The 19,898-nt window shown below is 39.1% G+C and overlaps 1 protein-coding gene across 1 annotated transcript in view; it reads right to left on the reverse strand.

The window, feature by feature from the left end:
- Positions 1-7,510, reverse strand: part of LOC126267660 (peptide transporter family 1-like) — a 150,351-nt gene extending 142,841 nt beyond the window's left edge. Inside the window, exons 1-2 of the mRNA XM_049972960.1 lie at positions 7,460-7,510; positions 6,898-6,999 (exon numbers count right to left, since the gene is read on the reverse strand). Of these exons, the coding sequence (XP_049828917.1) occupies positions 6,898-6,999; positions 7,460-7,510 (153 nt within the window). The remainder of the gene's footprint in view (positions 1-6,897; positions 7,000-7,459) is intronic.
- Positions 7,511-19,898: the final 12,388 nt, after the last annotated feature.

A 19,898-nucleotide genomic window follows, 5' to 3' on the forward strand; every position in this document is an offset into this window, starting at 1 on the left:
AATGGTGATTTGTCACAAATTCTTGTAATTTCGCAGAGCTGACAAAGTCACTGGCTTCACAGTTATGCAATAAGCAGGTATATTTGAACTATTTTCTCTGCAGCTTCAGTTTCAACAGATTTTCCCAGTAAAGGTCACTTGGCAGTCATAATACCGAAGGCACATTCCACCCTAGCCTGTAGCTGAAAACTTACATCTACATCTACATGACTACTCTGCAATTCACATTTAAGTGCTTGGCAGAGGGTTCATCGAACCACAATCATACTATCTCTCTACTATTCCACTCCCGAACAGCGAGCGGGAAAAACGAACACCTAAACCTTTCTGTTCGAGCTCTGATTTCTCTTATTTTATTTTGATGATCATTCCTACCTATGTAGGGTGGGCTCAACAAAATATTTTCGCATTCGGAAGAGAAAGTTGGTGACTGAAATTTCGTAAAAAGGTCTCGCCGCGACGAAAAACGTCTATGCTTTAATGACTTCCATCCCAACTCGTGTATCATATCTGCCACACTCTCTCCCCTATAACGTGATAATACAAAACGAGCTGCCCTTTTTTGCACCCTTTCGATGTCCTCCGTCAATCCCACCTGGTAAGGATCCCACACCGCACAGCAATATTCTAACAGACGACGAACGAGTGTAGTATGAGCTGTCTCTTTAGTGGACTTGTTGCATCTTCTAAGTGTCCTGCCATTGAAACGCAACCTTTGGCTCGCCTTCCCGACAATATTATCTACGTGGTCCTTCCAACTGAAGTTGTTCGTAATTTTAACACCCAGGTACTTAGTTGAATTGACAGCCTTGAGAATTGTACTATTTATCGAGTAATCGAATTCCAACGGATTTCTTTTGGAACTCATGTGGATCATCTCACACTTTTCGTTATTTAGCGTCAACTGCCACCTGACACACCATACAGCAATCTTTTCTAAATCGCTTTGCAACTGATACTGGTCTTCGGATGACCTCACTAGACGGTAAATTACAGCATCATCTGCGAACAGTCTAAGAGAACTGCTCAGATTGTCACCCAGGTCATTTATATAGATCAGGAACAGTAGAGGTCCCAGGACGCTTCCCTGGGGAACACCTGATATCACTTCAGTTTTACTCGATGATTTGCCGTTTATTACTACGAAATGCGACCTTCCTGATAGGAAATCACGAATCTAGTCGCACAACTGAGACGATACCCCATAGCTCCGCAGCTTGATTAGAAGTCGCTTATGAAGAACGGTGTCAAAAGCTTTCCGGAAATCTAGAAATACGGAATCAACTTGAGATCCCCTGTCGATAGCGGCCATTGCTTCGTGCGAATAAAGAGCTAGCTGCGTTGCACAAGAGCGATGTTCTCTGAAGCCATGCTGATTACATGTCAATAGATCGTTCCAAAAATGGTTCAAATGGCTCTGAGCACTATGGGACTCAACTGCTGTGGTCATTAGTCCCCTAGAACTTAGAACTACTTAAACCTAACTATCCTAAGGACATCACACACAGCCATGCCCGAGGCAGGATTCGAACCTGCGACCGTAGCAGTTGCACGGTTCCGGACTGCGCGCCTAGAACCGCGAGACCACCGCGGCCGGCAATAGATCGTTCCCTTCGAGGTGATTCATAATGTTTGAATACAGTATATGCTCCAAAACCCTACTGCAAACCGACGTCAATGATATAGGTCTGTAGTTAAATGGATTACTCCTACTACCCTTCTTGAACACTGGTGCGACCTGCGCAATTTTCCAATCTGTAGGTACAGATCTATCGGTGAGCGAGCGGTTGTATATGAGTGCTAAGTAGGGAGCTATAGTATCAGCGTAATCTGAAAGGAACCTAATCGGTATACAATCTGGACCTGAAGACTTACCCGTATCAAGCGATTTGAGTTGCTTCGCAACCCCTAAGGTATCTACTTCTAAGAAACTCATGCTAGCAGATGTTCGTGTTTCAAATTCTGGATATTCCATTCGTCTTCCCTGGTGAAGGAATTTTGGAAAACTGCGTTCAATAACTCCGCTTTAGCGGCACAGTCGTCGATAACAGTACCATCGGCACTGCGCAGCGAAGGTATTGACTGCGTCTTGCCGCTTGTGTACTTTACATACGACCAGAATTTCTTCGGATTTTCTACCAAATTTCGAGACAATGTTTCGTTGTGGAACCTATTAAAGGCATCTCGCATCGAAGTACGTGCCAAATTTAGCGCGTCTGTAAATTTTAGCCCATCTTCGGGATTTCGCGTTCTTCTGAACATCGCATACTTTTTCGGTTGCCTCTTCAACAGCGTTCGGACCTTTTTTGTGTACCACGGGGGATCCGTTCCATCTCTTACCAATTTATGAGGTATGAATATCTCAATTGCTGTTGCTATTATATCTTTGAATTTGAGCCACATCTCGTCTACATTCGCATAGTCAGTTCGGAAGGAATGGAAATTGTCTTTTAGGAAGGCTTCTAGTGACACTCTTCATGCAGGATGTCGTTTGGAGTAAGATCCATTAGATAACTTCTCTGCTCATCTCTGAGCATGAGAAATGACGTATCTTCAACAATTCCTCTCGACATGATAGTTCTCCAAGAATGAACACTTAAGGTGGAAAAAGTTCTTGAATCATTCCGTTTTCCATAACCTCTGACATCCAAAGAATAAACCGACAATGGCAATCTGCAACAGGTTATAGTGCGTCCGTAAAAAACTTTTTGTAATGCTAATACGTAGCTCCACCTTGTTTTGGACATTTAACTCGGATGTACTTGTCATTAATACATCCAACGGATGAACAATATTGCACCGCTCTTCTAAGCCTGCCGCTATACTTCAATTTTTTTTCGAGTCAGGAAGAAATATGTCACTGACAGAAAATTTTCCATATCGCATCCAGAACTGAGGACATACATTGCCTTCAGCGTAGTAATCATTTGGTTGAAACGTTAGACACATAACCAAAATTACTTTCATGAAACAGAAAAACCATATCGCAATATTAATCACAGGATGAGATTGTGGTAAAAACTTTGAGAAACATTCACAAGGAAACATGAAATCAAGAATGGTCAATAAGTGGTTGCTTCTTATAAATGGCCTTATCTCAACGACATGATGTTTTTGATGGAAGTTACACACCAATATATAGCGCAGGAAATTTTTATGCCACAGTAACAGAAATTGAACCTTCTCCAAGTGACCAAAACCCCACGGCATGTGAGGAAAGCGCAAATGGTGGTGAACCAGACACCAGTCGCTCTTCAATACAACCAGAGGCGTCCTCTTCCTTTGTCAAACCACTAGCATATGAATCACAACCTAACTTAAGCAAAATGAAATTTATTACGATTCACAGACATTTGGCCTTGAACAAAGTAAGATCGACCTGTTTGAACAATAGGGGAAGTCCGGCTAAAATGACATACCATTTTGTTTTAAGGTCATTATTGCTTCATAAACTATGATGTTAAATTTATATCAGGACAGTGCCCCATTCAGTGTAGATTTCGCCATTTTGGTCCCATGTTTTTAAATTAATATAAACCATGCGATTTTGACATTCTCGCGAAAAATGCATAATATGTCATTTTAGACCGATGTACGGGTAAAATGACATAGGTATAAGAAAACGTAGGAAATTCAGATAAATATTGATATATTTATATGTTTAATATATTTGTACTTAAGAACAAATAAAAGACTATCCCTGAAACAATTCTTCAATGGTATCAATTAAGGTTTCACAGTTCAGACGTACAAAAGGTACGACTGAAAGTAGTGTTATGAATGTCAATACATCAAATAAGAAAATTAGTTCCGTGTTTGAAAAAATAATTCTCCCAATCCTATCTATTTGCAGATATCACAAATAATGTTTTTTTGTTCTGTGACGTACTGCAGCATATTCAGTGAATGCTAACAAATTACACTGCTAACACCTTAAACAGTGTTCTCCAGGTTTTGAATGTGAGTATAGTTCCAAGCAGTACACACAATGGCAATCTTCGGAAGCAACACCGCTGTCACCAAAAAGATCCTTTTCGTACCATATTTCTTTTCCGAAACTAAGTTTCCTCTTTGCTTTTCTTGGCTTTTTGGAATGCAGCCTTCTTCATAGTCATACCAAACATGCGCGACTTCAATAGTTTCAAGTGTTCTACCAGTTCACGCTCCAATGCAGTGTTGAACATTGGTTGGTGTCTACCCACGGAACACCACTGAAGATTTCGTTCGTATTCCTAATTCATCTTCTAAGCGTATCCTGGGGAACTCCGAATGCTTTCGATGCCCGCAGCCATCTCATCTCACCTCTGGTAACAGCAGCTATAGCCTGCTGCATCTGCACCGCACACAAGGCCGTCTTGACGATTTACTTACTTTATTGCCAGCCATCAGATAGGGGAAATTCACTACTCACATTTGGTCTATGTAAATTCATTGCATTTGTGTACATTGCACATTTATCACTTCATGTTTAAGGTTTCGTTTAATTACTATAGTGGCCTACTGCTGTTGCCGTTATACTTAAACACATACGTGAAATAAATAGCTTAATTAATATCGAAATCACACAGAACTGAACTAGAGTCCACATCGCTGTATCATTTTACCCTGACATAAAATATGTCACTGTAGCCTGAAACATCATCTTAGATTCATTCGAGAAGCGTTCAATTATCACGTGCTCTAGCAGAAACTTCTACTCTCAAAACAAGCTAAAAGTATGCTTTAGAGGGTAACTTATACTTTTCTCTAAACTGTAATTACCTACAACATTAATGAATATATGTGAATAAATGTAAAAAGTTGGATGGTTACCTGTAAGTTTTTCGTTCGCAGTACCAAGACAAAGGCTGGCAGCTCGTCGCCAGATACATGGGAACAGGGTTTCTAACCGACCTTTCTATACAAATTTGAGCAGGTGGCGCCACCCAATTGGTTTCGTTCATAGCTTGCTATGTCATTTTACCCGAGTATGTCTTTATAGCTTCACTTCCCCCACGTTTCCCATAAAACAAATAAACACGACTGATGAGAATTATTCCTTTTTCAATTGCCAACTAGTAAACTACTCAGCCAGTTTAAAAAAATGAAACTCAGAATGAAAATCTTCAGGTTTGCCACTTCTAAAGAAAGTAACAAAGATCTGCTAAAAATTAAGTACATTCTTAAGGCGCCTTATCTCTATAAAACCTTTTTACAAAGTTCCACAAACCTTCTTACAAAGTTCCACAAATGTCACACCTTCCGTAACTGTCCAACTCAGAATCCTCTGTGATGGTGGCCATGCAGTTATGCCCCTCTTTGTCACATTTATGGCACTTCTGCGATACCAGTTTGTAATGAATCTTGTCACAATTAGGCTAATCCCAATATTGTGCTCTCGCTAGCATAATGATCTTTGTGCCGCACAGGTCTTCCGAAAACAATACCAAGACCTTTTCCAAAGGTCTGACACGGAACTATGCAGTCCTGCCCCCTCGCAATCCAAAATATGACAGTAAAAAATCGCAAAACCAAAATATAACTGTTGTTGAATAACGAAATTTCGGGAATACATTTGTCTCAGTAACATATTTATGTGATTAATATTGCAAGACCACAGGCTAAAGTATGCAAAAGATAAGCCACTGCAAATGTGAAATGCTGGTACATTAATAACAGGTGTAAGCACCAGAATGTTTAATGTAAGCATGCGCTGTATTATACAGATGCCGGATGCCAATTTGTAGGATGGAGTTACCTGCCTGTTGCACTTGGTCGGTCAATACAGAGATGGTTAATGCAGTTTGTAGATGACGCTGGAGTTGGGGTCCGATGGTGTCTCAAATTTGCTTGATTGGAGACAGATCTGGCGATTGAGCAGGCCAAGGCAACATGCTAACATTCTGTAGAATATTTGGGCAAGCGTTATCCAGTTAGAAACACCACCTGGAATACCTTTCTTGAAGGCCAGCACAACAGGACGAATCACCAGATTGAGTACAAATTTGCAGTCATTGGGATAACCACGAGAGCGCTCCTGCTGTCATTCGAAATTGTATCCCAGCAGTAACTCCAGATGCAGGTCCAGCGTGTATAGCATGCAGACAGGTCGGTTGCAGGCCCTCAACTGAGGCCGTCAGCTGGCCTCCTTTTGGTCAACCCACGTCCATCACTGGCTCCGTGCAGTACCAGCATTCATCAGAAAACACAACAGACCTCCACCCTGCTCTAGAATGAGCTCTCGCATGACATCGTTGAACTCGCAAATGGCGGTGGTTTGGGGTCAGTGGAATACACGTTACGGGGCATCTAGCTCGAAATTGTCCTCGAAGTAACCGTTGTAATAGTTCACTGTAATACTTTCGTGCCACCTGCTGCTGCAGATGCAGTGTGATGTGCCAGAGCCGTCCGCCAAACTCTACAGTCTTCCCCCTCGGTAGTGCCACATGGCCATCCGGAGTCCGGTCTTCTTGCGATCATATATTCTCGTGACCAGCAATCATGTACCATGGCTACGCTCCTGCCAAGTCTTTCTGCAAATATCACAGAAGGTACAGCGACCTTCTCGTAGCCCTATTATACAACCTAGTTCAAACTCAGTTAGGTGCTGATAATGGCGCCTTTGTCACCTTAAAGGCATTCTTGAGTAACATCAACTCACCATGTCCAGTCTCAAAGGTTAATAACGTTCACGACCGTTACAGTATGTATTCAAAGCAAACCTGATTCGCATTCTCATAGTGGCAGTACTAGAGCCACTCTTATGCGACTGGCGCGAAATTTGAATGGATATCATCTTTCAGATGTAGAAACACCGTTCACGTCTCACAACTCCTCCTTTGTGTTGCGATTTTTTTCCCGTCAGTGTAACAGCAACAGTAACCAACAGGCTATCATCGACTGCTGACTATCACAAACGAGAATTATAGCAGCAGGAGAACGCACAGAAGGTGACTTGTCAAGTTCAATGGCATCTGTGTTGTTGCACAGAGTAAACTTTGCCAAGTGAACTACAGGCCTCTGTCATTGTCAAAGTCCAAATCAAGCTTTAACTCAAGTTATAAATTTGCGCAACGTACACACAAGTTACTTCACACACTCTGGTTCTCTTTGAGCAAAACGATAAGCTTATTCCCGAGATTCGGGTGAGCGATACTGACACACATCTGGTCCATTCGCCTCCAGAACCAAGTTCTACCAGGGGCATTCCTGTCGCTATTCCATCTCCCTGAGCCGCTGTGATGTAAGCCATCATCTTCTTTGTAAAATTAAACGTGCCAATGCTTAACTCGTTCTTACTGACTCCAGCATCTGAAATACAGAATTATGATTTTATATAATTTGTGCCGCTGCTTTGATTATTTATTGACGCAACATCGGAGGGCGATGGTCGGACCAGTTAACCTCCCCAAACGTGGAGGGATGTCCGCCTATGAATAATTTTTTTTCCGCCTCTTCCTCTGCCTCTGCGTTCACTCACTCCATAATCATTCGGCACTCCCAGCCATGCAATCCGCGCCTGCTGCCTCATGCCCGATATCAAACTGAATTCTGATTCGTGCCTCTTGATTAAAATCACAGGCTTTTTGGTGCTCGTACAGCAATACGTCACCCACAATTTGACACAACTCATGCAACGAATAACACAACATTTTACAAAACAACAGGAATTTCAGTACAGTGTAACACAACAACATAAGGGTATAGGAGAACAGTTTACACAACAACATCAGGCATTTAACGATTTCAAAAATAATATTAATCAACAGTTCAGTGAGGTGATCAAAACTATACACACTGAATTAGTGGACGAACTATCCGGGGAGTTGGCAGAGCTAGGTAAACAACTAAAACGAGAAATAACTACCAACATGTCCCACAATATAAATACATTAACGATAAACAGGGGCAACTTGCAAGTGAGTTACTAAACCTTAGTGAAGCATTTTTTCAAATTCAGGAGACGCAATCCCAAGTGGATGCGTCAGTAAAAAATGTGACAAATGCAGTCAGCAAGCTGCAAGACGTATACAAAAACTTACCTACAGAAATAACACTTTGGCTCTAAGAGTAGACCAGTTAAGTTTAGAGTCAGAATTTGCCAAAAACACAGAGAGATACACACGCCATGGTCTTTGTCGGAGCATTTTGAAATGTTTTACCTCGTACCTGGACTGAAGGCCGGGAAATTAGATTTGTTGCTGGATACACGCAGGGTAACGTTCTGCTATGGGCTACGGACATGGCGTAACGTTGCCACTACTATGAACAGTTCGAGAGAGCCTTTCTGGATAAGTATTGGTCTGAGGCCGCACAAGAGAGGCTCAGATGTGAAGTAATCAACCCAACGCCATTCCATAGCAAACATGGAAGCTTAAGGGAACATGGGAGCTTAAGGGGCTATTCTGAAAAATATCTGAATAAAACCAGATACTGAATGAGCCTGGTATCTCAAGTAGATGTGCCGAAAATTTTAAAGAGTCATCTTCCTGCCCACATTAGGGAAAAACTCATCACCATTCTGGAACATGACACCAAATACTTTATATTTGTACTGGACTTAATAGATCTGATATACGGAGAGAGACCAAGACTGTTAATATGCAAATAGTGTCACAGAGATTTACGGACCAACAAGTAAACAACAGATCCGTAGTACAATAAGGATGGCAACCTTATCCCACACAGACCTATGGTAACGGTAACAGTAATTACAACGGCAATGGAGAAGCTGTAAATTCAAAGGTGGATATAAAAGATATGAGCAAAGATTCAGCAAAAACAACTACAATGGGTGAGTAGCGTATGGCCAGCCTGTACAATATGTACAAACACAAGCTAAAGGCAATAATCAGCCAATCGCTTGGCAAACACAAAACAATACGACAGTCAAATTACGACAGTCAAATAACCCACTGACAGCAGGATTTGGCCAGCAAAATAATGCACATATACCGAATAACAATCAGAGGCAAAGAGAATTTCAGTCGGAACCTCACAGGATACTAATTGGCATAATCAAACACCAACAGTCCATATAGTACAAGCTACACCTAACCCAGAGACGGATGCCACCATGATGGCAGAAAACTTGAACCAGTCATGGTACGCCACCATTCGTTGACCTCAGTGGAGAGTGGGGGCACAAGCTTGATTGACAGATGCTTTACCAGATACGATCAAAGTAGCTTCAAATGGTTCAAATGGCTCTGAGCACTATGGGACTTAACTTCTTTGGTCATCAGTCCCCTAGAATTTAGTACTACTTAAACCTAACTAACCTAAGGACATCACACACATCCATGCCCAACGCAGGATTCGAACCTGCGACCGTAGTGGTCACGCAGTTCCAGACTGTAGCACCTAGAACTGCATGGCCACTGCGGCCGGCGATCAAGGTAGGTATTTACTCTAAATTGTATATATGATTATAATATTAATAAAATAGAAAGAAACTTCCACATGGGAAAAATATATTAAAAACAAAGATTCCAAGACTTACCAAGCGGGAAAACGCCGGCAGACAGGCACAATGAACAAAACACACAAACACACACACAGAATTACTAGCTTTCGCAACCAATGGTTGCTTCTTCAGGAAGGAGAGGGAAAGACGAAAGAATGTGGGTTTTAAGGGAGAGGGTAAGGAGTCATTCCAATCCCGGGAGCGGAAAGACTTCCCTTAGGGGGAAAAAAGGACAGATGTACACTCGCGCACACACACACACACACACACACACACACACACACACACATATCCATCCGCACATACACAGACACAAGCAGACATGTAATATTATATTTAGGATGCTAAAATCAGGAAGCAGTTATCACACCAATCTTTAAACGTGGAAACAGAAACAGAAAAGATTGTAACAACTATAGAGGTAGCTCTTTAATCAGCATTGTGGGTAAAATATTCTCAGGTATTGTTGAAAGGAAAGTGCGAGTATTAGTTGAGGACAAATTGGATGAAAATCAGTGTGGGTTTAGACCTCTTAGAAGTTGTCAGGACCAGGTCTTTAGCTTACGGCAAATAATGGAGAAGTGTTACGAGTGGAACAGGGAATTGTATCTATGCTTTATAGATCTAGTAAAGGCATATGACTAGGTTCCTAGGAGGAAGTTATTGTCTGTTCTACGAGATTATGGAATAGGAGGCAAACTTTTGCAAGCAATTAAAGGTCTTTACATAGATAGTCAGGCAGGAGTTAGAGTTGACGGTAAATTGAGTTCAAGGTTCAGAGTAGTTTGAGGGGTAAGACAAAGCTGCAACCTATCTCCACTGTTGTTCATATTATTTATGGATCATATGTTGAAAACAATAGACTGGCTGGGTGAGATTAAGATATGTGAACACAAAATAAGCAGTCTTGCATATGCAGATGACTTAGTTGTGATGGCAGATTCGATTGAAAGTATGCAAAGTAATATTTCAGAGCTAGATCAGAAATGTAAGGACTATGGTATGAAGATTAGCATCTCCAAAACAAAAGTAATGTTAGTGGTAAAGAGATATAAATGGATTGAGTGCCAAATAGGAGGAACAAAGTTAGAACAGGTGGATGGTTTCAAGTACTTAGGATGCATATTCACACAGGATGGCAACATAGTGAAAGAACTGGAAGCGAGGTGTAGCAAAGCTAATGCAGTGAGCACTCAGCTACGGTCTACTCTCTTCTGCAAGAAGGAAGTCAGTACCAAGACTAAGATATCTGTGCATTGTTCAGTGTTTTGACCAATTTTGTTGTATGGGAGCGAAAGCTGGGTAGATTCAGGTTACCTTATCAATAAGGTTGAGGTTATGGATATGAAAATAGCTAGGATGATTGCAGCTACTAGTAGATGGGAACAATGGCAGAGGGGTGTCCACAATGAGGAAATCAAAGATGAACTCTATAGATGTAGCAGTCAGGGCAAACAGGTTTAGATGGTGGGGTCACATTACATGCATGGGAGAAGCAAGGTTACCCAAGAGACTCATGAGTTCAGCAGTAGGGGGTAGAAGGAGTCGGGGTAGACCAAGCAGCAATATTATCAACAGTAAGATCAGCAGCTGAACAACTACCAGGGGAGCCAGACACAGAAGAAAATTCTGCTGCAGATGATAATAGAAGAATATATGCAGTCGGGAAAAGAAAAGCAGTACTTCCAGCACACCTGAATGATTTTTTATTGACAAGGTAAAGGTAAGTGATCAATTAAATATGCCAAAGCCTAACAAACCCTTTAATTTCATGCTGATTCATCAAAATGTCCAATCATTGCTAAACAAATTAAGTGAAGTTGAAATTTTATGTACTGATGAGCTAAAAAACATTTCTGTAGTGTGTATAACCGAACACTGGCTGCCTAAAGATGCAATGTCAGTCACAAAACTTGCAGACTTCAATCTTTCTTCATCATTTTGTAGAATTACATCCAGTCATGGAGGGTCATGTATATTTGTTAAAAGTGGCATTGATTATTTTAACATAAAACCCATTGAACTGTTAGCTGAAGAGAAAATTTTTGAAGTATCCGCAGTTGAACTCTCTGCATTAAAATTAATAATCATCTGTGTATATAGGAGCCCTGATGGGAACTTAAATGATTTCTGTCACCAACTAGAAGCAGCCTTAAACACTATAAAAAACTTCAACAAAACAGTGATCATATGTGGAGATTTTAATATAGATTTTCAAGAAATCTCAAAAGACCAGCAAAGCTTGATGACCCTACTGGAAACATATAACATAAAAACCACCATTGACTCTCCTACAAGAGTTACACCAACAACTAGTACAACAATTGATCAGATATTAATAAACACAAATGTAAATCTTAATACTGGCTTCAGTGATCACTATGCACAGTTTATTGCTTTGCACACCCCAAGTGAAACAACTGAGAAAGAAGATCTTGTAAAAGAAGCAAGGAAATTCACTAACCAACAAACAAACATTTTTGTACTGAGACTAAGTGAAGAAACTTGGTATGAAGTGTATACTTGTGAAAATACTAACAAAAAGTTTGAAAAATTCATGGAAATCTTCATGTCATACTTTGAAGCTGCATTTCCATTAAAAAGGCAAAAATGTCAACCTAACTTCAAAAAGAACAAATGGATTACAACAGGTATTAGAATATCTTGTGCAGAGAAAAGAAGATTACACACTATAGCAAAGACACAGAACATGCCTCCTGAATTTCATTTGTACCTGAATAATTACAAGAGGATCCTCAAAAATGTTGTAAGAAAAGCTAAAACAATGGCAAATGACAAATACATTGAAAATTCAAAAAACAAATCTAAAGCTATATGGAAAGTTATAAAAAATCAAACAACAAGTGAAACTAAACAATATAAAAATATGAACTTATGTTATGAAGGACAAATGATTTCTTGCCCAACAGAACTTGCAGGGACCTTCAACAAATATTTTGCAAACGTAAGTGAACAGTTGGTAAGTGGACTGGAAGAACACAACAAAATATCACCTCCACCATGCAATAGTGTGAGAAATGTGTCTACATCTTTGTTCCTTTCACCCACAAATTCTGAAGAAATTTTATCAGTTATAAAAACCTTGAAAACAGGGTACTCATGTGGAATTGATGGAATACCAGATGCAATTATTAAAAAATGCTGTCTTGCCTTAGCTGAACCCTTGACACATTTGTGCAACAGCTCACTGGCATCAGGAACCTTCCCCTCATGCTTGAAAACAGCAAAGCTGAAACCACTGTTCAAAAAAGGAAATCCAGAATGTGTTTCAAATTATAGACCAATAGCCCTACTGCCTGTATTTTCAAAAATTTTAGAAAAAGTTTTTTATAAGAGATTGTCTGATTTCCTAAATAAAAATAAAATTCTATCTCCTTCACATCATGGCTTCAGGAAAGGCTATTCAACTGAAAGTGCAATATTTGAATTTCTTAATGAAATCTATGCTAAACTGGATGCAAGTGAGTTTGTGACAGGCATATGTCTTGATTTATCTAAAGCTTTTGACGTCATTGACCATAATGCCCTACTGCAGAAGCTTGACCAGTTAGGAATTAGAGGTATATCCAATGAGTGGCTCAAGACATACCTATGTGGTCGCAAACAGGTGCTTGAAGTGCAATATACTGACCATAACAAAATCAGCTACTTCTATTCAGGATATGAAAATGTGAAATATGGTGTCCCTCAAGGATCAGTATTAGGACCCATCCTGTTTCTCCTCTATGTCAATGATCTTATGTACAACAAGTATTGCCAAACTACCCTCCAATTTGCAGACGATACAAGCTTCCTTATTAGTGCTAAAACAGAAGAAAAACTAAAAGACTCCGCTATACAAACAATGAACAGTGTAGAACAGTGGTTCAGATACAACAAGCTAATTATAAACAAAGAAAAGACAGTAGCACTGAACTTCTATAATGTAAAAGGAAGACACCACCCAAACATAGAAATAGAACTTAGGGACAGAGTTCTTGAAAGTGTTAACAGCACTAAATTTCTGGGACTCTGGCTCCAGAACAACACAAAATGGGAGATACATATTGAATATTTGCAAAGAAAACTAAGCAAAACCTGTTACATGATACGGATCTTAAAAACTTGTTGCAGCAAAGCCAGCCTATTAAATGTATACTACTCCTATGTGCATTCTGTAATTAAATATGGCATAATCTTCTGGGGTAATACAACAACTAATATTAAACTTTTCAGGATGCAAAAGAGAATACTAAGAATTATTGAAGGGGTAAACAATACAAAATCGTGCAGACCCATATTCAAAAAACTGTCAGTTCTTCCTCTTCCCTGCATTTTTATCTACGAAACATCAGTTTTCATCAAACAATATATTGATAGACACGCAGATATCTTATTAAAAAATGAAGATATACATGCACACAATACAAGGCAAAAATCTGACCTTCATGTGAAACAGGTGAGAACATCATTGTGCCAAAAAGGCACACTACATACTGGGATAAAGATTTTCAATAATCTACCTAAACATATTAAATCAATAGGTAAACTCTGTAGTTTTAAGGCTGAAGTAAAGGCATATTTGATGGATCATTGCTTTTACAGTCTGATAGAATATATAAAAGCCAAACAACAAAAATAAAGATGCATTACTAATATTCTACTTTGTATGTTGCCTGTGATGTTTGTTGTATTTAAGAATCTGTGCTAAATAACCTGACTATCTAGTCCTTAGCATTGCAATACAAACTGTATTTTTATCTTGTAAATACCTAACCATGTCCAATATCCTGTGATGTTTGTTGTATTTAAGAATCTGTGCTAAATTACTAACCTGACTATCTAGTCCTTAGCATTGCAATACAAACTGTATTTTTATCTTGTAAATACCAAACCATGTCCAATATCCTGTGATGTTTGTTGTATTTAAGAATCTGTGCTAAATTACCTGACTATCTAGTCCTTAGCATTGCAATGCAAACTGTATTTTTATCTTGTAAATACCTAACCATGTCCAATATCCTTGTATATATTCTATACATATAGGATTTGAAGGACTAAATAAAATAAAATAAAAAAGGTACCTGGATTCAGTTAAGAATGATTTTGAAGTAATAGGCTTAACATCAGAAGAGTCACCAATGTTAGCACTGAATAGGGGATCATGGAGAAATTTTATAAGGGGGACTATGATGCAGACTGAATGCTGAAAGGCATAATCAGTCTTAAATGATAATGATGATGATGCTGATGCTGAAAAATCATATTCCAGAATTTATTTTGTTTGTATTTTTTATTGTATGCCAAATGTGTAAACAATAAGATGGGTGGATGTAACAAGGAAGAATTTTACTTTTATGTGTCAAGAGATGAAGATACTCTAAATACAATGCTTCGCCTTGCACGTGGCCCAGTTGTAAACAAATAAATGAGCTTGTGAAGTGCACAATAGTGTGCAATGCGATACACTACTCACTGCAACTTTAAGTGGTATCAGAGTGATGCAGCACATGTGCATTGGAGGGCAAGCTAGTCAACAAACCACAAGCACATGCGGGAAAGACAGACACAGCTGGGAGAGTTGGAGCACCTCTAAACAAACAAACCATATGAGCTACAGGCTGCATTAGCAGTTGTGAAGCTTATTGCATATACAGAGGCATAGAAAATTAAGGGAGAGTCTCTGCTACAAATACGACTACCTATACAATACACATATACAAAGAAAAGCTAAGGGATTATATACACAGAAAAGGGACCCTAAACTACGAGATATTTACTGAAATTATGCTACTATATACATTATATCCATTTAAGTACAATATTTACAAATATAAGTATTGAAAGTACACACACTAATTATATTTGAGGGACCAGAAAACTCTTGCTGCAGGTATACAAGGGAGTACAATATAAGTGGCAAACTGAATAACAGGTCGCACCACACCTATAATACACTTTATCTTTCAGATTCGTAAGGTAAGTAGAGACGCATAGATGACATTAAATAAATTTTGAGATAGCACGAATGCACACTGAAGTGAAAGATGTATTAATAGCCATCAAGCCCCTATACACTTATCTACGAAGATTTAGTTTTAAGTTAATATTAGGTTTTTCTTCCAGGGAATGATGCATTGACATAGCCTAAAGTGTTGTTGTTGTTGTTGTTGTTGTGGTCTTCAGTCCTGAGGACTGGTTTGATGCAGCTCTCCATGCTACTCTATCCTGCGCAAGCTTCTTCATCTCCCAGTACCTACTGCAACCTACATCCTTCTGAATCTGCTCTCTCTCTCTACGATTTTTACCCTCCACACTGACCTAAATTGGTGATCCCTTGATGCCTCAGAACATGTCCTACCAACAAATCCCTTCTTCTAGTCAAGTTGTGCCACAAACTCCTCTGCTCCCCGATTCTATTCAATACCTCCTCATTAGTTATGTGATCTACCCATCTAATCTTCAGCATTCTTCTGTAGCACCACATTTCGAAAGCATCTATTCTCTCCTTGTCTAAACTATTTATCGTCCATGTTTCATTTCCATACATGGCTACACTATATACAAATACTTTCAGAAACGACTTCCTGACACTTAAATCTATACTCAATGTTAACAAATTTTTCTTCTTCAGAGACACTTTCCTTGTCATTGTCACTGTAGATTTTATATCCTCTCTACTTTGACCATCATCAGTTATTTTGCTCCCCAAATAGCAAAAATCCTTTACTACTTTAAGTGTCTCACTTCCTAATCTAATTCCCTCAGCATCACCTGACATCGGGGAGAGGCTACAACCCTGTCTCACTCCCTTCCCAACCACTGCTTCCCTTTCATGTCCCTCGACTCTTATAACTGCCATTTGGTTTCTGTACAAATTGTAAATAGCCTTTCGTTCCCTGTATTTTACACAGAATTTGAAAGAGAGTATCCCAGTCAACATTGTCAAAAGTTTTTGCTAAGTCTACAAATGCTAGAAACGTAGGTTTGCCCTTCTTTAATCTATCTTCTAAGATAAGTTGTAGGGTCAGTACTGCCTCATGTGTTCCAATATTTCTATGGAATCCAAACTGATCATCCCCGAGGTCAGCTTCTACCATTTTTTTCCATTCGTCTGTAAAGAATTTGTGTTAGTATTTTGCAGCTGTGACTTATTAAATTGATAGTTCGTTAATTTTCACATCTGTCAACACCTGTTTTCTTTGGGATTGGAATTACTATATTCTTCTTGAAGTCTGAGGAAATTTCACCTGTCTCATACATCTTGCTAACCAGATGGTAGAGTTTTGTAAGGACTGGCTCTCCCAAGGCTGCCAGTAGTTCTAATGGCGGGACCTTGTTTCGACTCAGGTCTTTCAGTGCTCTGTCAAACACTTCAAGCAGTACCGTATCTCCCATTTCATCTTCATCTACATCCTCTTCCATTTCCATAATATTGCCCTCAAGTACATCACTCTTGTATAGACCATCTATATACTCCTTTCACCTTTCTGCTTTCCCTTCTTTGCTTAGAACTGGTTTTCCATCTGAGCTCTTGATGTTCATACAAGTGGTTCTCTTTTCTCCAAAGGTCTCTTTTTATTTTCCTGTAGGCAGTATCTATCTTACCCCTAGTGAGAGAAGCCTCTACATCCTTATATTTGTCCTGTAGCCATCCCTGCTTAGCCATTTTGCACTTCCTGTCGATCTCCTTTTTGACACGTTTGTATTCCTTTTTGCTTGCTTCATTTAAAAGTGAAGTAACATAAATACTTGTAGAGTGTTAGGTACAAAGGACCATACCTCAAGATAAATATAGTTATAAGTTTACGATATGTATGAATGTGATAGTGTGAAAGTATGTGAAGAAGAAACCAGTTTCAATGCATCACATATCACAATGCTGAACTAAGGTTGAGCACTACCAAATAATCAAGGGGTCTAAAGCCTAACTATTGTGAGTATCGATTACCCATGAAAGCATCAAACATCTGATTTCCATTGAACATTTTTTTTGCATGTGTGTTACTTATGTAAACACTGTTTTACACTCATTGTACATAACAAACTGTTGACAATACAGCTCTGTATACCTCAGCATATGAAACGGTTATCCTTTATTCAATGAACATAACTAGTAAATACTGAGCTGCACTTCTGAAACACTGAATAAGTGTTTGATATGATTGGTATTGACAGATTTGAGTTGTGTTTATAAACAACAAACTATTTTGTTCTTGGGATCACTGTTAAGGCTAGTAATGAGACATAAGTGAGCGCATAAATGCCTTTCCATGGAATTTCATCAACTCTGTAGCGTGTAGATCCTTCCTGGACAATGCTAGAGAGGCGAGGCCATGCGTAGTTATCTGAGCAGCATGTAGTGTCTATTGTAGCAACTATTGTTTACTTTCTTAATTCTTTGTAATTGATAAATATGCTCCGACTAGAAGTCACTGTAAATTGAAATGATATGTATGTCAGTTTATGCCATAAAGGAAAACAGAATCTATTGTTGTATGTTATGTAACAAATGTAAAACCAAACAAAAGTACAAAGAATACTCATACAATTGGAATTGAACAATGTAACGAAAATGTCATTTAACAAAATGTACAAAACCAAAATAACAAGCAGACTATAATGTATATAATTGATGATAATGGCATCTCATCAGACGAATAGGATAAGTGTATTTTGTAATTGTATTTTTTTATGTTATGGGTATAGTATGTGGAAAGGACACTACAGAAACTTTATGTAATGCAACTGCATGACAAATGCTCAGAAACAACGTGCAAAAACATACAAAACCTGACTGAAAAGTGTTAAGTGTGCGTCTCATATACGTGGACGTGCGTGTGATAAAGTAAAGATGACAATATTTCATGTAAGATGAATTTTCTGTGTTCAACAATGTTGTAAAAACATGAATTTTCTGTGCCCTACAATGTCATAAATGTGGCATGAAACTTACCTTGCTGATGGATGTCAGATGTACATCTGGTCTCCCCACTGAATAAGTGAGAGTGACGAGGTGAAATAAATTCCTGAGGCCGCTGATGTGTAATTCAGATGTCACCATATCAAAGATTTCACAAAGGACAAATTTGTGCAGTGAAAGCTACTATATATGCGCGACACAGACACTTTGGCTTTGTACTAAACATGTGAGAGCCAGCTGGGATAGACGTTGAGGTGCACACGCATGCTTCACAAGCTAAACACGGAGCAGGTAATGACTAACAACAATGGGACTGTGCAGTTACAGCAAACACTTTATTATGAAAGAAAACTTATGTATGTGTGTGTTAAAAGAAGCTGACATGCCAAAACAAATTAATAACCATACTGGATAACTCTAATGGCTGAAAATGAAGGCTATGTCCATATCAGCCAGGGTTATCAACCCTCAAAAAGAGAAATCAGATCAGACGCTGTGCACCTCTGTATGACAACAGTGCATGTGGAGAGCAATTATAATGGATCATACAATTTATTTCTTTTTTCCTTCATTCTTTTCCTTTTGTACATGTAAGCCATATATAACCAAGGGTAATAATGTTGTGATACAAAACAAAAAAAAAGGAGAGATACACTCTTCAATTGATTAATTTCTGTATATTCACCTGTTTGTCTCTATAAGTGGTAGCGGACGGATGTATGACGAGCTCTGCCGTACCAGTATTGTTCGAAAATGTGCATTCCAACCATATATTAAAATAGTGTTATTCAAATTATTAGGAAGACCAAGTTTATTTATATATATTTATATCAATAACCCTGTCTCTTCAACATTTCACCTGCACCAAGAATCCTGCATGAGGAGGTTCAATGCAGACAAGAGGAATTTGTGTGAGCAGCAGAGGGGTAATCCGGTAAGAGTATTGTCATAATCAGCTCTATGCACAATGGAACTATTGAGAAGTAGTACATAACTTTAAATAAGAATATTGATCTTAAATGTATTGACATTGAAGGTCTGTTGATGTTGTTTTCTTGTGGTCTCCAGTCCAGAGACTGGTATGATGCAGCTCTCCATGCTACTCTATCCTTTGCAAGCTGATTCATCTCCAAGTAACTACTGCAACCTACATCCTTCTGAATCTGTTTAGTGTATTCATCTCGTGGTCTCCCTCTACGATTTTTACCCTCCCTCTGCTTAGTCTCTTGGTCTCCCTTGGTGCCACAAATTCCTCTTCTCCCCAATTCTATTCAGCACCTCCTCATCAGTTACCTGGTCTTCCCATCTAATCTTCTGCATTCTTCTATAGCACCACATTTTGAAAGCTTCTATTCTCCTCTTGTCTAAACTAGTCAATGCCCATGTTTTGCTTCCATACATGGCCACTCCATACAAATACTTTCAGAAAAGACTCCTGACACTTAAATCTATACTTGATGTTAACAAATTTCTCTTCTTCAAAAACGCTTTCCTTGCCAGAGCCAGTCTACATTTTATATTCTCTGACCA

This window comes from Schistocerca gregaria, chromosome 4 (genome assembly GCF_023897955.1).
Source record: "Schistocerca gregaria isolate iqSchGreg1 chromosome 4, iqSchGreg1.2, whole genome shotgun sequence".
NCBI lineage: Eukaryota > Metazoa > Arthropoda > Insecta > Orthoptera > Acrididae > Schistocerca > Schistocerca gregaria.